At 41.4% G+C, this 25,610-nt stretch overlaps 1 protein-coding gene across 1 annotated transcript in view; it reads left to right on the top strand.

The window, feature by feature from the left end:
- Positions 1 to 7,179: 7,179 nt before the first annotated feature.
- The window catches only part of Fmo1 (flavin containing dimethylaniline monoxygenase 1), a 33,838-nt gene continuing 15,407 nt past the window's right edge, over positions 7,180 to 25,610 (top strand). Inside the window, exons 1-4 of the mRNA XM_052200320.1 lie at positions 7,180 to 7,235; positions 7,309 to 7,446; positions 22,691 to 22,879; positions 23,976 to 24,138. Of these exons, the coding sequence (XP_052056280.1) occupies positions 7,315 to 7,446; positions 22,691 to 22,879; positions 23,976 to 24,138 (484 nt within the window). The 5' untranslated portion in view covers positions 7,180 to 7,235; positions 7,309 to 7,314. The remainder of the gene's footprint in view (positions 7,236 to 7,308; positions 7,447 to 22,690; positions 22,880 to 23,975; positions 24,139 to 25,610) is intronic.

Genomic DNA, 25,610 nt, shown 5'->3' with positions numbered 1-25,610 from the left:
TTTTTGTAACATTTCTTATCTCTTAGACCAGGCTCATCCTGTGTGCAGGGAACTCCCAAACACTGGCTCACATAGACTATTCTGATTTTTACTAGCTCTGGAATCCTAATTGTGTCAGGACCATTGGAATGAGCAATCACAGCTACTTATAGTCAGTAACCTGATAAAAATCTCTGATTCCTCTGGATGAAGAAGGTGGAGCTGAGGTTTTCCTGTTTTTCTTATTGTACATCAGAAAGGAATCATCTCAGCAGAACACAGTTCCCTCCACCAGGGACCCTGGAGGAACTTTGCGACCATCCCTTGCTCCAAAGTAAGGGACAGAACTTGAGACCTTGTCACAGGAACACAAAGTCAGATTACTAAACTCACTGGTAAGTCCTCTGCTGGATGAGCTATTAAGCGCTTCCCTCAGCAGCCTCTAGCATGGTGTGAGTTAATGGTTTATAAAGTTTATCTAACCAAATATTGGTATGCTACATTAACAGAAATAAAAAATGCAAGCCATTCTGGAAAGCTGACTAACTTAGGTTTGCATATCATCAATTTTCTGTTTGTGTCTCCTGCTCTATTCTGTACCTAGGATTCAAATTTCTTGATTTTTGTACAATTTATAGATCTTATCTCCTAATCCTCAATCCACAAGTATCAAGATCAAGGGTTTAAGAGTCACTTCTACACAGTTTGATTTCATATATTTTATGTCAACCTAGGGAAGGTGGGTCTCAGTGTCCAGTTGTTTTCTTAGAGTCTCTGCTCTCTTAGGGAACTTGTCTAACCTTATAAGAGGTAGAGCTTGTGTTATGTGGTGGCTGGGATAGGATTACGCTTGAGAAAAGAAGTGTCTACTGTTACGAGGTTATAAACCTCAGAGCATACTCTTGTTCCAACCCAAGGCTCACCAGATTTTGCTCTAAGTTTAGCAGCTTTGGGTGCCTTCACCCGTTCCAGTTATCCATCTGAATCTACCACAACCGATAACACTTGAACTGACACGACCCATTTAGGGATATGCTCTTATTAGGCAGTCTGTGCCCATCGGTATTCTGAAATATTTGCACACACTAAAGATGAATGTATGGGTATCTGCCTCCATGGATAAAGATGGCTTCCTAGTAAATATGTAAGTGAATCACACTGATTAACTGATCCAGTGCTGAGCTCAGGTACAGGATAATTTCCTGGAAAAAAAAAATCAACAGGTCTCCAAGTCAGTTTGAAACACACTCAAAAGCTAAGACTTTGCTTGGAGGTTCTCAAACTCCCCAGGTTTAAAGTGATGATTTGCATGTCAGCCGTTCCTTCCCGCTACCCCCAGGCCAAAGTTCCTCTTGTTAAGTAGTCAAGCCCACACAACTCTGTGCTTATATTCTAACCGTTGTTGGTGGTTGTACAAATAATAAAGTCATTGAAAGAAAAGTCATTTTATTTTGCTGTAATCACAGTATGGATTTATGGGGCTGCTGAACACTGTCAGATCTTAGAATCAGCTAAGAAATGATCTCCTCGTTCATTGTTCCTCTTCCACTTTCCCACTTTTTATCATAGACGCTGTTGAGCCCCTGCTTCGTACAACTGTGTGGGGCAGGGACATTGACTGGAACACAGCCCCATCTCTTATTAAAACATGGGACATGCTCCTGGCTCATGCCAGTATCCCAGCACTCTAGAGGTTGACTTGGGGAATTGTCAGAAGCTGTCAAGGCCAGCCTGGGTTCCATACATTGTGAGTCCAGACCAGTCTGAGATATAGTGTGAGACCTGTCTAATGCTAGGGCGGTGAGGCAGGAGTGGGTAGATGGGTTCGGGAGCACCCTAATAAAAATGGGGGAGGGGATAGGGGATTTGCAGAGGGGAAACCGGGAAGGAGGATAACATTTGAAATGTAAATAAATAAAATAACCAATAAAAAATAAAAAAATATTTACACCTGAGATATCTTAAACTAAGGTTCAAAACACTGACTATCACTGTGCTCTCTGACACTCCTAAATAACTCAAGGTCCCTCTGTCTTTGGGATTGAGACACACACCCCCACAGGCCCACATATTATCTCAATAATGGAGGGGCATGCTCAATCTGACCTTGTTTAATTATTTGTGTTTTCCTTCATTGATGTGGAGGAGACAGTACAAAATCCACAGGAAAACATAGTCATTTTTACCTTGCCATTAAACATTAGCGACATTTGTGCAACCAGTCATGATTTCCCAACTCATTTGGAAATCAGTGTGGTTTAGTTGTTTTATTATTTTTGTTGAATTCCTATTCCCTCTCTAACACCAGTCTTAGCAAGCTCACTGTGGTTCCTTAATGTACAACTTGATGTCTTCTATACTCACTTAACCTTGACAATGCTTTCTTCACAACGATAATAATTTTTCTTTCAAAACTTCCAGCAGCCTGGTGGTGGTAGCTCACGCCTTTGGTCCCAGGACTTGGGAGGCAGAGGCAGGCAGATTTCTGAGTTTGAGGCCAGTCTGGTTTACAGAGTGAGTTCTAGGACAGCCAAGGATATACAGAGAAACCTTGTCTGGAATAAAAACAAACAAACAAGAAGAAAGAAAAAGCAAAAAAAAGAAATTTCCAAATAATAATTGGTCTTTTTTTTTTAAGTTCTAAAGAATAATAATACTTTAAATGCTAATTTTACATCAAGATGTAAAATAACTCAACAATAATTAGTAACGTTAGTAAGCTATTTCCATTAATAAAAATGTCTTAATCACGCACCAGTGCTGTGCTGGAATTACAGGCATATGGCATCAGGCGTATATGACACCAGTTACTTTCTCTCAGCGTCTGGCACATGCCAAGAGCTACTCTCGGTGCTGCTTGTAAATTGACAGAGTGATTCATACAATTCCAGAGGTCAGGTATACCTCTAGCTTCATATTAGGGAAGAGGAAAATGGAGACACCTGCCTATTAAGTCATCTGCTTCTACTGATAATTATTCTGCACTGAAATCCAAGCCCATGTCTCTAACTTGGCACACTGTAAATACTGAAACAAAGCCCCCAAGGAAATGCACTGCTCAGAAGTGGCTGAGTGAGTCTGGTTCTCCCTGGGTCACAGTGGCAGACTGGTGGAGGGAGGTGTTCCACATACTGCATAGTTGATAAAAGGTGGCCATGAGGCATCAGTATATGATATGATATGATATGTTTCAGGATGTTAACCTCCAGTACATATTTGCTCTGTTAGGCTTTTTTGTTTTTAATCTATTGAAAAGCATGCAGGATGATGGATTCATTCTACCCAACAAGAAATCAACCCATTACCAAATATTTATTCAACACTATTATAACACAAACATTGTACTAGGAACACACACACATCAAACAAAATGTCCTACTTTGGGGAAGCATGGCCTTGTGTAGGAAGAATACCTACAGATATGACCAATGTAATCAATATATAAACTGTAGTGTGCTCTTGCGGGTGCATGCTGTAGTTTCCCTAGGAATAAAGAGAGAGGTGAGCTCACCATGTAGTCAGGCGGCTACATACACCCCAGGGAACCATGGCCATCCCAAAGCTATTCCCTGGCTCTGGAGCCTGTTGTCTCCCTCGTCTGACTGCTGAAGTCCTAGTGACCCCCCAAAACCATTATGCCCCCTGTCACTTCCCTGCCATTCCAACATCAGCATTAATGTTTCCCCTTTCCAGCTATTACTACAATTTAGAGCTAAAATACCTTGGTGTATAAATAAATTCAAGTTTGACTTTCCCACCAAACTGATCACTGCTCTAAACAAAGGTTCAATAAAAACCTAACATACCGGGTAACCAGTATTGCCAACAAAGAAACCATTCAGTGGGTGTTTGATGCCTGAATTAACCAGAGAATGATCTCCAGAATCTACATCTAGAATCCTTGAGGGTATTGGATTCCACTCACTACATCTCCTACCAAGACTGTCTCCAAAACTTTGAGCTCTAGACTGTGCTTAGGACTTAGGTAAAGCCAATCTCAGAGCTTGAAATATTGGTGAATGTTTATAGTGAACCTCTGCAATTGCACCACTGATCCTGATCCTAATTCTTTTCTCTGTGAGGGAAAAGGTGATGTTTTCCTTACTATATCAAACTCTCCAGGTAAGAGTCACCATGATGTGCTCTTTTGCAAAGTGAACCTGGGACACTTTAATTCCTTGTCTGAAGACTCCACTAGCCCCACAGCAGAGGCACTGTATGACTTCCTCCCTCTGCTTCTATTAACAAAAGAATAGATATGTTCTTATTTCCTCTGTCAGCCAGCCTATGCCTGAAACAAACAACACTCCAGGCCAGGAAATTGACCAGCTGATCTTTGCTGTCTAAATGAGCATTCTTCTCTGGGTCACTGAAGAAGGGCCAGCCCCTACTAACTAGCTTTCTCTGAGACAGCCATACTCACTAGGCTGACCTCCTCTCCAGTTTCAGCAAAGGCACGGGGGAATTACCTCCCTCTCTTTCTTAACCAGCTATTAGAAAAGGTTCCTTACCTTTCCAGAGAGTAAAAAGTAGCATGCATTGCTTCCGGCTGCCCTGCAGAGCCAGCATGCTTCTGCACACTGCTTTCAAAGTCAACGTTTATATGCAATGTCCTCTTTTTCCCCCCTAGGGTCATTTTTTTCTTTTCTGTTTTTTTGTTTTTTGTTTTTTGTTTTTAAGTAGTTATTCTTCATTGAATGACTGGTTAGTAAACAACATTTATACCCTGTGTCACAAAGAGCAAACTAGGACCCAAAGGAGATAAGCAGTTTCCCCATGTCACCTCACTGATTCCTAGTAGAACAGGGACCCAAAACAGATGCATCTTGATCCAGCACCTAAGCTCCAGCTCTCTCTCTAAACGTAGGGTTAAGGTACTCCTCTGGCTTCCAGGAAGATGGAAACTGTAAGTGTGCCATTCTATAGTATCCATTGTGGTCTAACCCTTGCCTCTTCTGCAAGGAATATTCTAGACTTCCCTGGCAATCTATAGCTAATTGCTATAGAAAGTAACATATCTTACAACACCTTTACAGACAGTTGAGAAGGGGAACTTTTGGTTCAAGAAGACAGTTCTGTGTTATGGAATATATTTAATCTCAATCAGGGGCTTCTACCCCACCTTTGATTATTCAATTGCCAGATAAAATTTAAAAACCAAAGATATTCACTGGCTGGCCTAGGCCTCCCCACACATATGTAACAGATGTGAAACTTGGTCTTCATGCAGGTCCTGAAAAAATAGAGTGTGGCTATCCCAAAAGCTGTTGCCTCAACATGGGATATGTTCTTCTAGCTGGGATGCTTCGTCTGGCCTCAGTAGGAGAACAAGTGCCTAACCTTGCAGAGACGTGAAGTACCAGGGAGTGCCCAGGGAATCCTCACCAGCTCAGAGAAGTGGATGGAGAGTGGGAGGAATGGGGGAAGGACTGTGGTAGGGGGTAACCAGGAGGGGGTCAGTGAATGGGATGTAAGTGAATGAGGAAAAAATAAAATTAAATTTAAAATAAATAAATAAAACAATGTATAATAACATAATAAATAATAATAAATATAGAATTAATATATAACACACATAATTTATAAATGTACATAATATGTTATATAATATATAGATGTATATATTATATATACTTATATAAATGTATTTAATATATAAATATATTTAAATACATAATGTATAAATATATAATAAAATCCTAATAAATAATACAAATAAAATAAAAACAATTCTGTATCCATTACACCCCATCCTCAGAGCGTCCCTAGAAAAATCACACAACAGAGAATAAAGCAGCCTGAGGCCCTGTGGACGAACTGCTTCTCTTGGGTTTCCAGTCCTGAAAATACAAATGAAACGTACCCAACTCTGTAAACAATTCACATGGGAAATAAGAAAATAGAAAATGTCCTGAAAATTGTCATCCCTGGGTACATCCTTGTAGCTGAGGGATAGGACTGGCAATGGCTCATGCGATATACACATGCTTAGGATGTGTGGAGCCCAGGACCACAGAAACAGGGAATCGTGGCAGATGCCTGCAGTCCCAGGACTCCAGGAGGGGAAGGGAAAAGAAGGAGAAGCTCAAGGTCACCCTTGGCTACAGTGTGAGTTTGACGCCAACCTGGCTTTGTGAGACCTGTCTCAAAAAAAAAAAAAAAGGAATTAATAAAAAGAAAGAAATACAAAATTAAAGAGAGAAAATTATATCAGAACATATTGGGAAATAACATCTACTATTTTATTCAGTGTGTGCTGAATGTGTATGCTCTTGATCGGAAAGCTTACAGAAAAGGAGAAACCAACTTTGGAAATAGCTTACACTATTGAGCATTTGCTATGCTACCCCAGACCCATTCTCAGATACATGACACAGGCTAATTCATTTGATCCTCAGAAAACACTTCGAAGAAGCTACAAGATTTTCTCCATTTTCACAATGCCCAGGGGAACTAAATAATTCAGATCACACAGTTTTAACTTGCAGAGTTGGTCGTTTACCCAAATGTGCTATGTTGCCTCATGGTGTTCTTCCAAGCCCACAGTATTATTAACACATGGCCAGAAAGCCCTCACAGCTCTGCCCACATGGGCGGTGCCATGTGCTCACAGAGGTGAAGCGCATGAGACTGAAAGAAGAGAAATGCCTCCTCTGTCCGCCCTTCCACCTTAAGTCCTCCCTGGCAGCCACCTCGTCTCTTCTAGTGGTGACCAGTTGTGAATTATATTCCAGTAGCACTGTTGTGTCCTTGGCAAGATGCCAGGACAGAACCCTGAAGGCGGTGCCGTGGCACCTGTGGTGATCACAAGTGTCTTGGCTCGTTGTCCTAACCCCACCCTACCAGCTGCTGTGTAGTTTTCTGGGATGTCCCAAACCAATCCGAGTGTCCTTAATGTGATTTTTGAGAGAGAGAGAGACAGAGACAGAGAGACAGAGAGAGAGTTCCAAGGGCACTCTCTCCTGTCTCTTGCTCCAGCCTGCTCCCGGGTTGGATCCTGGATGCAAGCCAGTTCAGAATGCAAGACTCTGCCCACCAAAGGGTCTGATTTCAGCCACTCTGCCAGAAGCTACAATTGTGTTAAAGACCACAAGTGAATGGACAGAGAGACGGCTCCAGCCAAGGGGTGGAGACATAGCCCAGCGCAGGGGTTAACTCACTGACCTGTGCGTTTTCTTTCTCACATCGACACACCACGGATAGTCTGCAGACGACTCAAACTGAGAAAATCCCTTAATCTTCCAAATTCTTTCCTGGTTTGTTGAGTAGCCAAGGCTTGGGTGGGGCTTTTGTGAATAAAACGCTGCTCTATCGATTTTCCCTCCACAGAGAAACATGGTGAAACGAGTAGCAATTGTGGGAGCTGGGGTCTGTGGCCTGGCCTCCATCAAGTGCTGCCTGGAAGAGGGGCTGGAGCCCACCTGCTTCGAGAGGAGCTGTGACCTGGGGGGACTTTGGAGATTCACGGTAAGTAGGTGATTCCCATACTTTTATCTGTCTATCATCGGAACGAGTCTTGGAAAGACTGGAAAGGTCTTCCGAGTGGAGACCTAATTTAGGGGGACCCCAGAATTGTAAAAAGGTTAAAAGACTCCAGAAAAGTAAAAAGAAACAGGGGCTGAGCTCTAGCGGAAGGTGTTAACAGCCTTATAATTGTCTAGGGAGGAGAAGAAGAAGAAATACTCCCAGAGAAGCCCACAAAGCAGACAGGAGAACTCAATGCCTGGGACAGAAAGCACAGGGTACGGGGTGTAGGACCCGGAGCGGGGATCTGCATAGAACAGAGGCTGTAGTGAGAATTTTAGCCTCTACTCACAAAACTGAGCTACCTCTAGTCACTTAGTTTCCTGGCCCCGCTTCAGCTGGGACACGGTGACACTAGGTTCGGTGAGGCAGCAGGAGTCTCGCAACCCAAGATCCCGCTGCCTGAACAAAGGTCGTCCACACTGTGCACAAGCGGTGGTAGAGAATGTTGAGTCTGGGGAAAAAAAAAATGTGAGCGTCCGGAATCTCAGTAGGATAACGGTGTGAACTGGTCCAGGGTCTGGAAAGCCCACCCTTGGCTGGCCAGGAGCCCTGGTGGGGATCACAACAGTCCTGCAGCGTGCCAATGAAACCCCAAAGCCAAAAGAGAAAAGTGTTCTTTTGACTCCAGCACTTTTCCGGACCAGCCGGGAAAGAGTTTTTTGTTTTTTTGGGTTTTGGTGTTTTTCTTTTTTTTAAACTCTCCACAACTTCAAGGAGAAAACATTTCCCACGAACTTTAGGCAAGCTGTCAGGAGCTGGGGAGAAGGCGCAAGTGTCAGCCAGCCGGGCCTAAGAGCCCCTGGGAAACAATCCCCTCTTATAGAAGCCGGGAACTTGGAACCGGAATAAAGTAATGTTTTTCCAAAGTAGAGAGAGCAAAACTTCAGAGAAGCCGCTGTTGCCTGTTTAGGCAGAGTCCCCCAGTGCAGGCAGGCTTGGCTCACATAAAATTGTGCATCTTCACGTGCTTGACTGCCAGACACGATCTTCCATGCAGAGAAGATTTCCACGGGGGTCTAATGAAAGAGCTCGCCTGTCCTCGTGATTCGAACTGCATCTGTTCTGACAGGAGGGTCCGTGCAGAACCATTGCATGTGCTAAAGCTCCTCTTCCGCATTCCTCTGTCGGCCTTACTAGTCAAACAGTTGGCCTTTCTATCCTGATCCTAAGTATAGCGATCCGGATGAGTATGTCTGATAAGCAGACATTGAGAACTGGCACTATATATATATATATATATATATATATAGATAGAGATAGAGACAGAGATGGATATGAATATAGATATAGATATAGATATAGATATAGATATAGATATAGATATAGATATAGATATAGATATATACTATATATATTGCATTGAATTCCATTGTTTGGCTAAGGTAAATTTCAGTCAAAATAAAAAGCAAGTCTAAAGATCAAAAGCTTCACTTAGCTTCTTGAGACACTGGACAAAAAAAAAATGCTCACTGGGGTTACAGTCATGTAACTATTAGCCCTAAAATTCATTCATGTAAAAATCAAAAGAAATCCCTCCCGATCCAGTCGTGCCCAGCTAATGTGAGCAGATCAAACAGCTACACCAAGAGTGCTGTAGGGAACACAGACACGAGAAGGCTTTCCCCGCTTCTCTGGAGAACTATTGGCAGAAGAAAGACTCATGACTTACAAGTCACAAACAGCCCTATAGGTGAGGGCAGGGTTACAACCACTGCTGGGAAACCAGAAAGGCTATCAGACAGCCCAACATGGGGCTTGGAAGGGTCCAACAAACAGAAGAGAGCATGCTCAGGAAGTGTAAAGGTTGTTTATTGGTGCATGCAGTGCCTCTGAGAGGAGCCACAGAGACCAAGCAGATGAATGTCTGGGCAACTTGAATAGAAAAGCAGAAGAGCACAATTTAGATGATTGTTAGTGCTGCTGCCGCTGCTGCTGCTGCTACCGCTGCTGCTGCTGCTGCTACCGCTGCTGCTGCTGCTGCTGCTGCTGCCGCCGCCACCACCACCACCGTTCTGTTTGAATATATGCATCACAGGAAGGCCTAAAGATGACTGTAGCTGAAGACTGAAAGTCCCTAGATGGCAGGAAGTGATTGAATAGGCAAGTCCAAACTGAGACACCATTCTAAGAAAGAAAGAAAGAAAGAAAGAAAGAAAGAAAGAAAGAAAGAAAGAAAGAAAGAAAGAAAGAAAGAAAGAAAGAAAGAAAGAAAGAAAGAAAGAAAGAAAGAAAGAAAGAAAAGATGGGAGAGGGATTGTGGGAAGGGGTTAGTCCTGGGAAGACAAAGAGGTAAGGTACACTCTTCCCCAAAGACTGGAGGAAAGGGAGAGGGAGCACACAGCAGAGGTAGCACAGAGAGCCAAACTGAAGCAAAGAGGCAAAAAGTTGAAAGAGCACTCACACCATCACACCAGTGGTCTCAGTTCTTACTAGAAAATATGGCAGTCTCTTTAGGGGCAAGAGAGTGTGGGTTAGTAAAGGGAATTAGAGAATTAAAAAATAAAGACAGATCTGGGAAAGGGGAAATCATTTGAAATGTAAACAAAGAATATAGAAAATAAAAATATTTTTAAAAAAATAAAAAAATAAAGACAGTCCTTTTACAAGAGAATCGTGTTCGAGAGAACTGGAGGGAGCTCAGCGCATAAAGTGCTTGCTGTACAACCACGAAACCCTAAGTTTAGATCCCCAGAACCCATGGGAAAATCTAGGTGTGGCGGATCAAGCTTGTAATCCCAGTGCTGGGAGGCAGAGACAGGAGGGTCATGGTGACGCTGCTGGCCAGCCAGCCTTGTCCATTAGTGACCTCCATGTTCAGAGAGATTTGATCTCAAAAACATAAGGGGAGTAATAGATGACATAGAGCTGTTCCCCTCCTCTCTCTCTCCCTCCCTCCCTCCCTTACACACACACACACACACACACACACACACACACGAGCACATGCACTCACACACGCACATGCCCATGCACACAGGAAATGTGGCAGACCACCAGAGGGAAAAAGACTAACAATATTATCTAGCAACTGTCAATGGTATCCAGATACCAAGACATTTCTATGACTTCATTTATAAAATGAAACAAGTTTGAAGAGCAGGGTAATACCGAGCTTTCATGGGTTTGGATTAGGGAAATCTTCACCACAGTTGTCACCCAGCAGCCTGGAGGCACCTCTGCAACCTTGACAGCCCTTCAACTAGGCAACCTTGAAGGCGTCTTCCAGCTACAACACGGCAGAGTCTCCTGAGATAGTCATTCCCCCTCCTTTCCCAACATACACACACACCACCACCACCACCACCACCACTATCATCACCAACAGCAAAAATCAGCTCAAAAATATCTTGGGATCTAAAGTAGATAAGGTACCCCATTCAAAGCCAAAAAATTTAGGAAGCTTTCTTTTCCAAATAGAAAGAGGGTATTAATATTATAGAAATTATGAACTACTTCATTTAATTGACCACTACCACCAGGACCAAGACTCTAGTCCTCCCAAGCCAACACAAAAGACAAAGGTTTCAGTGAGAAAGTGAAGATATCATAAACTGAGGCAGGGGAGAGAAAGGAAACAACTAATAAACACACACATACACACACACACACGGTTGAGTACGCTAAGCAGACCCCTCTCCTTACAGAGCTGAGATTATTGACTACATCAGATTTTCCTCAAAGGAGTCTACAGCTCTCCTCTACACACAACAAGCTGGGCCTTGTCCTTAGGGAGAGTGACTCTCACAAAGAAACACATACACACACACACACACTGGTAAACACTTCTTCTGACTGACTGACTGCCACTCAAGCGAACAGAGACAACGTGTATGGAAGGCCTTTGTCACAGTGAACATTTTCAGCCATCTGAGAGGGAGGAAGGAGCACTATTGGTTAATGGTCTCAGTTATAAAACAATAGTTGAGAGTTGGGGTTGGAACTCAGTTGCTAGATAACAGATCACATGAAACCTTGGGTTGTATTCTCCAGAACCCAGCACAGTCGTCCACTCCAGTGACGTCAACACTCAGGGGATAGAGGTAGGAGTAGAAGAAGGAAATTCAAGGCCATCTTCTGCTACATAATAAGTAGGAGGCCAGTCTGGGCTACCTAGGACCTGATCTCCAAACAAAATAAAGTAGTTGAAGGAAAAGAATTTGAGGGTTTGTCTTGCCACTAACAGTGACTATTGCTTTTATAGAAACTAACTGTAGGAGGAGAACTTGGGAAACAGTCTTTAAGTAAAACTACACCAGCATTGTCTAAAGAGGATTAACAGTACTAGCTGACACACATCCTGCTTCCTCCTTCACACCCTGTGACAGATTTCAGGGCTTACAAGCAGCCAAAGGATGATGCCCTTCTGTAGGTATACCAAGATCTTCACATACATCCTTTCACTCATTCAACAAACATTTATTGATAGCCTACTATACAGTTTCCCTCCATTTTCATTTTTAGTAAGGGGAAAGTTGGAGTATAAAAATAGATCATTCAGGCTGGAGAGATGGCTCAGCGGTTAAGAGCACTGACTGCTTTTCTAGAGGTCTTGAGTTCAAATCCCAGCAATCACATGGTGGCTCACAACCATCCGTAATGAGATCTGGCATCCTCTTCTGGTGTGTCTGAAGACAGCTACAGTGTACTTACATATAATAGTAAATAAATCTTTTAAAAAATCATTCTTCAGCTGTCACTTCCCTAGATTTGATTAACTTAACCTTTAAAAAATCTTTTAGTGGGGGGTGGGGGGTGGGGAATAAAAAAAAAACAACCCTATTAAAAAATGGGGTACAGAGTTAAACAGGGAATTCTCACCTGAAGAACTTCGGATGGCGGAGAAGCATCTTAAAAAATGCTCAACTTCATTAGTCATTAGGGAAATGCAAATCAAAACAACCCTGAGATTTCACCTTACACCAGTCAGAATGGCTAAGATTAAAAATTCAGGAGACAGCAGGTGTTGGAGAGGATGTGGAGAAAGAGGAACACTCCTCCACTGCTGGTGGGGTTGCAAATTGGTACAACCACTCTGGAAATCAGTCTGGCGGTTCCTCCGAAAACTGGGCACCTCACTTCCAGAAGATCCTGCTATACCACTCCTGGGCATATACCCAGAGGATTCCCCACCATGTAATAAGGATACATGCTCTACTATGTTCATAGCAGCCCTATTTATAATTGCCAGATGCTGGAAAGAACCCAGGTATCCCTCAACAGAAGAGTGGATGCAAAAAATGTGGTATATCTACACAATGGAGTACTATTCAGCCATTAGAAACAATGAATTCATGAAATTCTTAGGCAAATGGATGGAGCTAGAAAACATCATACTAAGTGAGGTAACCCAGACTCAAAAGGTGACTCATGGTATGCACTCACTAATAAGTGGATATTAACCTAGAAAACTGGAATAACCCAAACATAATCCATACATCAAATGAGGTACAAGAAGAAAGGAGGAGTGGCCCCTTGTTCTAGAAAGACTCAGTGAAGAAGTATAGGGCAAAACCAGAACAGGGAAGTGGGAAGGGGTGGGTGGGAGGACAGGGGGAGAAAAGGGGGCTTATGGGACTTTCGGGGAGTGGGGGGCTAGAAAAGGGGAAATCATTTGAAATGTAAATAAAAAATATATCTAATAAAAAAATGTTTTAGTGTATTAGTGTGTGCGCATGTGTGTGGCATGTATAAGCATGGGTACACGCATGCCACTTTACATGTGTGAAGTTCAGATCATGCCTTTTTGGAATCAGCTCTCTCCTTTCACTTTATGTGGGTTCTGGGGATCAGATTGGAGTCACCACACTTGTATGCTGCCCTCTCTCTGCCTTAATTCTAAAACTTCATAGTCCTGGTGAGTTTCCTTTTATTCATGTATTCTAGTGATAGTTATAGAGTTTTGGTTATCCATGGTGGAGTATGCTAGGCAGACCCCTCTCCTCAGAGAACTGAGATTCTTGATTACATCAGATTTTCCTCAAAGGAGTCTACAGCTCTCCTCCACATACAATGAGCTGGGTTCTGTCCTTACTGAGAGTGACTCTCACAAAGAAACAGTATGTGATAGGGTGATGCAAGTCTCTCTCTCTCTCTCTCTCTCTCTCTCTCTCTCTCTCATCTACTTCCCCTCACCCTGCTCTGTCTCCTAAGATTAAACCCAGAACATGCATTCTTTTAGTAAGCTAAATCCCAAGACCTCAGGATATCTTAAAGCAAAGGAAACAAAGATATTTTTCCTTGAACAAACATATGCGTAAAGAAAAAAGCCTTTAGTTAGGAAATTTTTCAGTGGATTTTTTTTGTTTGTCTTGTTGTTATTGCTGTTTTCAGACAGAATGTCTATTACCCAGGCTAGTTTTCAACTCAATACCTAACCAAGCACAACCTTCAATTTCTGATCCCCTGACTTCACCTCCCAAATGCTGGAACCACAGCTGTGTGCTAACAGGTCCAGTTTTGTGCGGTGGAGATCAAACTCAAGACTTCAGTCACATTAGGAAAGCACTCTACAGCTGAGCTGCATCTCCTACCCCACTAGTTAGGAAGTTTAATGCCATCTTTCTTTGTGATATAATTAAAATTTTTAATAAATAATAAAAGTCATGGTACATTATATCAAATTCTCAACAAGTTGATAAAATATCATCACAAAAGGATTTCTTTATATTTTTTACTTTATACTTTTTGGATTTTTTTCTCATTTTTATTGTATTCTCCCCTTTCCTCCAACTCCTTCCTGATCTACTCCCCCTCTCCTATACACCCTTATCTTCTCTCTGTTTTTTAATCAAGTCCAGTTTGTACTGTCCAAATATTCTTGAATCATTGACCTCCTACTGGAGTGTGATCAATGTACCAGGTGCTATACCTTTAAAAATTAAAAAAAAAAAAACCTGACTCTTCCTCCTCTCCCCTCTCCCCCCTCTCCCCCTCTCCTCCCCATTCCTGCCCTCTCCCCTCTCCTTTCCTCTCCCCTCTCCCCTCTCCCAGTAGCTTCTTTCCTGGGAATTCCTGTTCACCTGTTTGGTCCATGTTGGGACTTTTCTGGCCTGAGCTTGTGTAGATTTTGTACATATTGTTGCAACACCTGTGAGTTCAGAAATATAACTGCCTTTTTTTTATGTCTTGAAAACACTATTTCTGCCTTTTACAGTATTTCCACCCTTTTTTCCCCATAACAAGAACCTTGAGTGGGGGGTTATGATATAGATCTACACTTGAGGGATAAGCATTTCTTTTTTTTTTAAAGATTTATTTATTTATTATATGTAAGTACACTGTAGCTATCTTCACACACACCAGAAGAGGGTATCAGATCTAATTACGGGTGGTTGTGAGCCACCATGTGGTTGCTGGGATTTGAACTCAGGATCTTCCTAAGAGCAGTCAGCACTCTTAACCGCTGAGCCATCTCTCCAGCTCCAGGGATAAGCATTTCTTAGTCTGTAGGACTGGTCCTTGGCCCTATAAGTTATCAAATACTTAAACACAATCAGAAAGTGGCTGTTACCGCCATGATGTTCATATCACTATGCACATGGACACATCTTTCTAGTCCAGTCATTAGCGTAGCTCACACTGGTGCATAGCTGGGTAAGACGTAGGATTATTTTTATCCTCCAGCAGTATGCACAGTACCTTGCAGCACTGTGAGATCTAGCGCATAGGGACAACACTTCTAGGTCAGTACCAGTTTAATTTCTCTATGTTCTGTGACTCAGGTCTGTGGTGTTTTCATCAATGGGGTCTTGCTGTCAAGTTCTGGAGAGGAACCAAAAGTACTGGCAGTGGCAGTAGTGTTTGTGGGTCTGTGTATCCACAATGGAGAAAAAGTTCAAAAGAGATGGCCCACTTCTGGCACGGGGCTTTTTTTGATTTGGTTTTGAGGGGTTTTATTGTTGATGCTGGTGTGGTTTTTCTGTTTTTGTTTGTCTGTTTGTCTGTTTGTAAGTCTGTGATATCTGGTAGGGACGTTGTCCCCTCATTATAGGGTAACTCTTCTTATGTTACACTAGCAAGTTTCCATATGACTATTTTTGAAAGGTCTTTCATGCTCTCAATCCCTCCCTGTATTTCCAACCCTACCCTTCCACCACACTCACCACCCCAGTTTGACCCACCATTATCCATCATCTCCCTTTAACCCTTTATACCACTGTGTTCATTTACCCTCTCTGAAAACCATACCACCATGATCTCTTACTAATGTCCTGACTAATTTCCAAAGGAAATACATATAATTGAAGATTAAAAACAAACATCTAAAAATGAGAAGGAAAAAACACAATGTATGTCTTTCTGAGTCTGGGTTCACTCAGAATAAGTATTTACAGCTCCACCCGTTTAGATGTGAATGCCACAGTTTTGTTTAAGAACTGAATTCCATTGTGAATGTGTAGCACATTTTCATTTTCTGTTAGTCAGTTGGTTGACATCTTGTCCACTTTCGCTTCCTGGCTATTATGACTGGAGCATGAGTGGTACAGAAACTGGAGTCCTTTGGTTATATGCCCAAGGGAGGTACAGCTGGATCATGTGCTGACTCTCTCTAGCTTTTTGAGGACACCCTACACTGATTTCCATCGTGTCTGCCCCAGCGTGCACTGTCATCAACAACCAGTAAGTGTTGCTCTTTCCCCACATACATGACTGCATTTTTTGTCATATTTTACTTTCATTTTGAACCTTAGCCACTTTGACCGAGGTCAAATGGAATCTAGAAGTTGTATTAATTTTCCTTTCCATGATGCCTAAAGATGTTGACAATTTTTTGAAATATTCCTCAAATGTTTGTATTTATTTGTATTATTTGAAACATGACAAAAATGCAGGTATGTACGTGGGGAAAGAGGAAGACTTATTGGTTGTTGGTGTCTATACATGCTGGGGCAGACACTATGGAAATGAAAAAGCTAGAGAGAAAGTCAGCACATGATCCAGCTGTACCTCCCTTAGGCATATAACCAAAGTACTCCAGCCTCTATACCACTGATTCTCCAGCCATAATAGCCAGGAGGTAGAAATGGACAAGATGTCAGTCAAATGACTAACAGAAAATGAAAATGTGTTACACTTTCACAATGGAATTCAGTTCTTAAACAAACTTATGGCATTCATATCTCAGTGGGTGGAGCTGTAAATACTTATTCTGAGGTAACCCAGACTCAGAAAGACATGTTTTTTTTTCTCTCATTTTTAGATGTTTGTTTTTAATCAGCAAATATATGTATTTCCTTTGGAAAATAGTTAGGAAATTAGTAAGAGATCATGGTGGTAGGGTTTTCAAGAGAGGGTAAATATAACACAGTGGTATAAAGAGTTAAAGGGAGATAATGGAACAGGGTAGTTAAACTGGGGTGGTGAATGATTTCCAGACCCTCTGGACCTCTCTTCAGACAACCCCACCCCCATCCTCACACCTTGGTCCCAAGCAGTGCCAGCAAATCCTGTGTACCACTCCTAGTTGTCCTGGCACTGGTTGTGGGAGTATATGCCTGTGAGAATTAGTGGGATCATTTAGGGGAAAGGTTAGTTCTAAGGAAGTGAAAAAATCAATGAAAGGGATTAAAGAGAGATTGGTTTTAGAGAAAGGGACGGAGAAGGAATGGGAGAGTTGAGGGTTTCTGGTCCTCTTTGATTTGACAGCACAGTGGGATCATCACCAACACCCATTGGAGCACTTAGTAGGACAATGCACAACTCAGGGTTTGCCTGACTCTTGAACTGTGAATCAGTAGAACTTCGTGCTATGTCTTCACAGCACAGGGCAGACTGCCTAGATCCATATTTAAGGTCTTTCTTTTTCTTGGGCAATCTTTGGAATTTTCTTCAATTCTCAGTATTTCCATCTGTATGGAGGGACAGTGGTGTGCATCCCCCTGGCTAAATGGAAGTGGTAGTGTCAAAGGCACCTGTAACTGGTATGCTAAGCTTTTCATTAAAGTTATCGATTTGCTGTGATCAGGGAGACACAAGGAGAGCTGCTGGAGACAGAAGGGCACTGGGGCAAAGGTCTTCCTTATCACATTTTGAAAAAGAACTTAAAGTTGAGTGGGTAGGGAGAAGAGAGGACCTGAAAGGACCTGGGAGCTGAGACAAATATAATCAAAATATATTTAAGTCTAAAAATTGTTTCAAGTAACAACAACAAAAAAATGATAAAAGCAAAAAGGAGGAAGGAGGGGCACAGAACTAAACAGAGAATTTACCAAAGGGGGAAATACAAATATTTGAGGAACATTTTAAAAAATGGTCAACATCTTTGGGCATCATGGAAATGAAAATTAACACAACTTCTATATTCCATCTGACCTCAGTCAAAAGGGCTAAGATACAAAATGAATGTAAAACATGACAAAAAAATGCAGGCATGTATGTGGGGAGAGAGGAACACTTACTGGCTCTTAGTGGCTGTACAGGCTGGGGCAGACACGATGGAAATCAGTGTAGGGAGTCCTCAAAAAGCTAGAGAGAGTCAGAACATGATCCAGCTGTATCTCCCTTAGGCATATAACCAAAGGACTCCAGCATCTATACCACTGATTCTCCAGTCATAATAGCCAGGAGGTAGAAATGGAAAAGATGTCAGTCAACTGACTAACAGAAAATGAAAATGTGCTACACTTTCACAATAGAATTCAGTTCTTAAACAAAATTATGGCATTCACATCTCAGTGGGTGCAGCTGTAAATACTTATGCTGAGGTAACCCAGACTCAGAAAGACATACATTGTGTTTTTTTTCTCTCATTTTTAGATGTTTGTTTTTAATTGCCAAATATATGTATTTCCTTTGGAAATTAGTTAGGAAATTAGTAAGAGATAATGGTGGTAGGGTTTTCAAGAGAGGGTAAATAGAACACAGTGGTATAAAGGTTTAAAGGGAGATAATGGAACAGGGTGGTTAAACTGGGGTGGTGAATGATTTCCAGACCCTCTGGACCTCTCTTCAGACAACCCCACCCCCATCCTCACACCTTGGTCCCAAGCAGTGCCAGCAAATCCTGTGTACCACTCCTAGTTGCCCTGGTACTGGTTGTGGGAGTATATGCCTGTGAGAATTAGTGGGATCATTTAGGGGAAAGGTTAGTACTCATGAAGTGAGAAAAGGGAAGAAAGGGATTAAAGCCAGATTGGTTTTAGAGAAAAGGACAGAGAAGGAATGGGAGGGTGGAGGGTTTATGGTACTCTTTGATTTGGCAGCATAGTGGGTTTGTCACCAACACCCATTGGACCACTTTGTAGGGCGATGCACAACTCATGGTTTGCCTGACTTTTGAACTGTGAAGCAGTAGAGTTTTGTGCTGTGTCGTCACAGCACAGGGGCAGACTGCCTAGATCCATATTTGAGGCCTTTCTTTTTATTGCATGATCTTTGGAATTTTCTATAATTCTCAGCTTTTCCATCTGTATGTAGGGACAGTGTTATGCATTCCTCTGGCTAAATTAAAGTGGTAGTGTCAAAGGTGCCTGCAACAGCTATGCTAAGCTTTTCATTAAAGTTATCCATTAGCTGTGGTATTGGGGAGACACAAGAAGAGCTGCTAGAAACAGAAGGGCACTGAGGCAAAGGTCTTCCTTATCTCATTTTGAGAAAGAACTTAAAGTTGTGTGGGTAGGGAGAAGAGAGGACCTGAAAGGACTTGGGAGAGTAGAACATAATCAAAATATATTTAAGTCTAAAATTTTTTTCAATTAACAACAACAAAAAATTATAAAAGCAAGAAGGCGGAGTGGATTTTTCTTAGTCTGGGTTTGTATTCCTGCACAAACATCATGACCAAGAAGCAAGTTGGGGAGGAAAGGGTTTATTTAGCTCACACTTCCACATTGCTAGTCATCACCAAAGGAAGTCAGAACTGGGACTCAAGCAGGTCAGGAAGCAGGAGGTAATGCAGAGGCCATGGAGGGATGTTTCCCACTGGATTGCTTCCCCTGGCTTACTCAGCCTGATTTCTTATAGAACCCAAGACTACCAGCCCAGGAATGGCACCACCCACAAGGGGCCCTTCCCCTTTGATCACTATTGAGAAAATGCCCACAGCTGGATCTCATGGAGGCACTTCCCCAACTGAAGCTCCTTTCTCTGTGATAACTCCAGCCTGTGTCAAGTTGACACACAAACCAGGCAGTACAGGCATTGAACTAAACAGAGAATTTGCCAAAGAGGGAAATACAAATATTCGAGGAACAATTTTAAAAATGGTCAACATCTTTAGGCATCAGGGAAACAAAATGGGTGTTGGTGATGATCCCACTGTGCTGTCAAATCAAAGAGGACCAGAAACCCTCAACCCTCCCATTCCTTCTCTGTCCCTTTCTCTAAAACCAATCTGGCTTTAATCCCTTTCATTCCTTTTCTCACTTCATGAGTACTAACCTTTCCCCTAAATGACCCCACTAATTCTCACAGGCATATACTCCCTCAACCAGTGCCAGGGCAACTAGGAGTGGTACACAGGATTTGCGAGCACTGCTTGGGACCAAGGGGTGAGGATGGGGGTGGGGTTGTCTGAAGAGAGGTCCAGAGGGTCTGGAAATCATTGGGACTGATTGAGGAATCATTGAGGTAAATTCCAGAAGGAGTGGTCCAAGGCCCCCAAATAGCATTGAGAGGTGACATGGACTGTCGGTCACTATAGGTGTGTTCAATACTCAAGCCCTGCTTATACAGGAGAAGCAATGGATAGGAGGAGAGAGAGAATGGAGCAGAGTTCACCTTGGATTCTGCCCTAAAGGCTAAGCTGTCTCTCTGTGACTAACATCTGTGATAGATTATTTCACAACAGGCTTTAGTATTTCCTGGAAACCTCTCTTTCTGACTTTACAAGCATTTTCCAAGTTTTGCAAAATAGAGGGCTTCTCCACCCCCCACCCTTCTAGTTTTGTTTGTTCACGTGAAGTAAGAGTTCATGGAATACAGGGTACCTTGGCTTATTTAGTTCCCGTGGGCCCCATTACTCTCTGATGTATAAACACACCATTATAATGCTGTAACTTTGGGGACTATTTCTATGAAAATTCTCACAAAGTGTGTTATCTCTCCCCACTCCCTTAAATAGTGTGATTAATGTTCTCTCTCTCTCTCTCTCTCTCTCTCTCTCTCTCTCTCTCTGTGTGTGTGTGTGTGTGTGTGTGTGTGTGTGAGAGAGAGAGAGAGAGAGAGAGAGAGAGAGAGAGAGATTTACCTTTTCTGAAATCTGTCTGTACTAGCAAAAGTGTAATTGTGAAGTTCCTGCAGCATAGAGAGACAGGAGAGACTGCGCCTTACACAAACTGATCCCCAAATGTTTCCAATGTTTATTTTTTGCTGATAACACAGTTTGTCCTCTGCAGAGTTTGTCTCCACTCCTCAGGACTTTAGCTCCTCATACGAATGTTCTTATTCCCGTAGCTCACAGGGAAACTCATTACTGTTTGGAGTAATTCACACCAACTTTATATTTAGCACCCATACTCACTGTCAGCTTCAGGGATCTTCCTAGATGCATGTAGATACAGGCTATTTCTAATTTCTAGGATGTCACAAAGGTATGCTGATTGAAATGGGAGTTTTTAAAGCTTTATCAGTTCAAAGGATTCTGTTTAAAAACTGCTATCTAAAATGAAGCAAATGGTGCTATATTTTTAAAATAGAGTTGCATCACTCTCCCCTTCTCTCTCTCTCTCTAACTCTTCCCATGTCATCTCTCACTACCTCTCACACTGGTAGCCATTTTTATTATTGTTGCATATATAATATACATATCTAAGTATAGAAATACAACCTGTTAAGACCAGTTGGTGCAGCTTTCCACTTTGTCTTGAATAATCAATAAAGGTCTGGTTCCTGGGCGGCGCTAACTCTCCCTAGCTCAGCAGTATCAGTTGCCTGTAGTTCTTTCTCCACATGGGACACTCAGATTTCTCCATTCTGCACAAGCAGGTCTATTGATATTATCCCTCAGGTCTTGTTTTAGGCAGCTAAAGTGAAGCTGTCAGGAGCAGGATCACACACCAGGTTACAATCAACTTGATATGGCCAGTAACATTGACTTTTAATCATATTTAATTTATTATGTATGATTGATAAACATTTTGTCTATACTTAGATTCATATACTTTATGGGAACAAAGTGAACCTATCCATATGAAAGGTTTATGTTCATGTTCCCACATATTCATATGAACAAAATAACTTTTTTCTGTAAAAAGAAACTATATATGTGTGTGTATGTATATAGATAGATGTGTATATATATATATATATACATATATGATTACAAATAGTATTATAATACTAAGAAATTTCCCTTTGAAATCAATACGATCCTCCATTATCCTACCTGAAAGACAGAGGCAACATACAACTAAAGGATTACTAAAACGTAATACTTGATCTTGTAGTTATGTACTATACTACTGCTACTGAGTCCAAGCTGAAGTAGGAAATTGGTTAGTGTCATTAACACAGTTGTCCAGTCTTGAAACTTTGACTTTTCTTTTCCCTAACTCAAATTCCTCTCATAATCCTGCACAATTTGTCTTCTGAGTGTCCACTCTCTCTGTTCCAACTGTGAGTATCTCTGTTTGGACCCTGGGTAGCACTAGATTTATGTCTTAGGCTGCTAAGATAAATTCCTTCATCATCATCCTCACATCCCATGATCTCTGATACATCTTTAATAGAACCAAAACTGTATTTTCAAAGTTGACTGTGAATCACCATGAACTTCCTATAAAAATCCGCAAACCTTAATTGTTTTAATACCAAGCCTACATAATTTATATTCTGTTCCTCCATATTGTCCCACGAGTAGTCCATGAAGCCCAAGTACCTAGTAAGTCTTGTCTAGCCAAGCCAGTGTCCAGAATTTGGCCTATTTGTTTCTATACTTTGCTGTGTCACTGCATACATATGAGTTCACAGCAGACTTATTCGGTGCCATGTCATGACTGAAATAGTGACTGTGGTCAAGCAGTTTACTTAGGGCCCAGTGCTGCTCATTTCCCAGATGCAAATCCTATTTTTAAAGTGATTAAGTAGCATCTATTAATAATAATAAGATTATATTATCTTGATTACCTTAAACTCAACCAATGTTTGAGACTTCAAAAATGTTAACATACAGTGTGTGTGTGTGTGTGTGTGTGTGTGTGTGTGTGTGTGTGTGCATGTATGTTCATGAGTATGCACTGTTTTACAGGAACATGTTGAAGAAGGAAGAGCCAGTCTTTACAAGTCTGTGGTTTCTAACAGCAGCAGGGAGATGTCTTGTTATCCAGATTTTCCTTTTCCGGAAGACTACCCAAACTTTGTGCCAAATTCTCTATTCCTGGAATATCTCAAACTCTATTCAACCAAGTTCAACCTTCTGAGATGCATTTGTTTCAATGTAAGTTATAAACAACAATCAGCAGTCAGGAAGTCTTCCTTTACTTGTCTCCTCTTACCTCTCTCTAGTACAGCCCTGAGTTTTGTAGATAAGTGATCAAACTGGGAAGAGTAATGGGACCTTTGCACAAGACAGACAGACTTGCTAATACGAATGTAGAAGCCCAAGAGGCATTTTGCATATTATAAACCAAATAGTAAGGCCAGTTGGAAAGACCTAAGAAACCCAACTTCTCTGAGTTTTTTTAAGAGAGAAAGAGCAACACCTCTTGGTTAGCAAGCAATTTTTGCTTTTAAGTTTGACATGTATAAATTTATTTTTATAAACATTTTGAGAGTCAAGGTAAAGTGCTTAACTAACATGTCATATTTGAAGACATGGATTTGATCCCTGGCACATAATCAATAAATCAGAACTTAATCAATTTCATATTTATGTTCAATGAAAACAAAAACAAAATGTTATTTGAACTTTAGACTACTCCCAAATAATTCAAGCCATAAGATTAGGAGCCTGTCTCTAGACGTGGGTATACTTTAACAATGTTTTCTCTAAGACCTTTTATGGGCATAGAGACCTATGACCACATTTTTGTTTTCAATAATATACAATCCTTGTCTCTATTAAAGCAACTATTGTTAAAGAATATCCTCTATGAAAAAGCAAGCTTCATCAGAAGCCTGGGTTATAATATTGAGATTTGGAGTATAGTGTTTACTTAACATAAAGACTAGATTTGATTCCCAGGACACAACCAATAAATCAGAACTTAATTCTCATTTGCATATGTGCATTCTATAAAAACAAAAAAAAAATAGATTATTTGAACCTTGAACTACTCCCAAGGTTCTATCACTTCCAGTGAGAATTCGAGCAAATCACTCATAGACTTTTTTTTTAACTTTTCCGAACATAGAAGCCTTCTATCCAATGCATCGTGTTTGATTCAGTAACCTGATTAGGATTCTAGGGTTCTGTTCATTAAGTATGATTAATCTCTCTGTTCTAGATGCTTTAAAATGTCCACTAGTGTATAAACCAGCAAGCCCTTAAAAGAAATCTTATGGCTGCTAATCCTGTCTGTGATTCTTTTCAGACCAAAGTGTGCAGTATAACAAAACGCCCGGATTTTGCTGTCTCTGGACAGTGGGAAGTGGTCACTGTCAGTGGAGAGAAGCAGAGCTCAGACATCTTTGATGCAGTCATGGTCTGCACCGGTTTTCTGACTAACCCACATCTACCCCTGGATTCCTTTCCAGGTACAGAATTTTCTACAAATTACTTTGAATTGTTTCAAGGAACCCATCCTGATACCTGGTTAGTCCCAGAATGAACTCTTGTGGGTTGTCCATTAAAAAGTTAAAAATTGTGTTGCAACAATTTTTTTCCAAGCAGTACCTTTCCTAGTCAGATGGCTTTTGGCTTTCAAGCAAATAATGCATGCAGATGAGAATAATGGATAAGCAGTTTTATGCTTCAGTGAGGTTCACTGTTCCTTCTGAAGTGACAGGCAATACTTAGTCTTATGAAATGTGGGGTGCTTACACAAGTTGTTCACCTCAGCAACTGTTTCTCGTTGCTAAATTTGTGCTTAAAGGACACAAAGCACAGTGTTGGAATAATGGAATGAGAAACGTGATTTGTGCTTACTTGCTTGCCTCCCTCAGAGTGTGCAAATGAGAACTTCCTGGCACTGGAACAACTGGGAAATGAGTCTTAGGATACAAACTAAGACATTGTTAGCTCTCAGTTCCCTTACATGGCTTTTGCAACCATAATTCACTCTATGCCAAATCCCAGTAGTATATCAACTCAGGGAAATAGAAAATTTGATGGCTTGAAAGTTTATTTTGCCTACAGTAAGCTTTCAAAAGTTAGGAACAGGAAATTTTTCTCTAGATCATTCAGACATGGCCTAAAGGGATTCTTCTATCTTACACTAAACTCATCTACTTTCAGCGGGCCTGGATTTGCCCCAGAGCAAGGAGGAATCACAGTCTACATAAAAGCCAAATAATAGCAGTACTCGGAACTCAGAGATGCACATGGTCCTGGATCTGCCCTGGGAGCCACATCAGAAGTCATGCTGGGTTAAGATAGGACAGATTGAAGGCAGGCAAGCCACTGTATTTGGTTTGAACCAGATAAGCTGCCAATTGGAAAAGCATAAGCTATGCCACATGGCTCAACAGCTAATAGTCTTTGGCCTCTTCCCTCTCCTTTCTAAGTCTCTGGGAGTGGAGACTTGCCAACAAATTGAAGAACTCAGATTACTTTACCCAAATGTGTGTGTCACACAATCAAATGAAGAGGTCTGTCCAAAACCTACAGCCCTTAATATCATTCTCATTGGGCACTACCAGTTTGAAAGCCCTGGTTCCGTGATTGTCAAAAAGGCTCTGAGCTCTTAGCCTGATTCTGACTTATAACCATCTCCTCCCTGCTTTGGAGTAGTCATGAACCATGACAAAAACTTAAGTTCATCAAAGATATTCAAATTATTTATTAGAGGTTCTAAGTGTAATTCCAAAGGTGAAGTTCCCAAGAGTCTTTGTAAAAATAATAATTATCACAATTAGATTGAGTATGCCATTTCCCCCAAATAGTTTTATTTCTTTAGCAACATAAATTTTGGCATTTAGTAGCACAACCATAATTTCTGAGTTAAGAGTTCATATTTGAATTTGGTTTAAAAAAAATCAATCAAATATAAAATGATCTTGTAATTACG

This window comes from Apodemus sylvaticus, chromosome 12 (genome assembly GCF_947179515.1).
Source record: "Apodemus sylvaticus chromosome 12, mApoSyl1.1, whole genome shotgun sequence".
Classification (NCBI taxonomy): Eukaryota; Metazoa; Chordata; class Mammalia; order Rodentia; family Muridae; genus Apodemus; species Apodemus sylvaticus.
The sequence above is the reverse complement of the archived record's forward strand: the minus strand, read 5'-3'. Positions and strand labels throughout refer to the sequence as shown.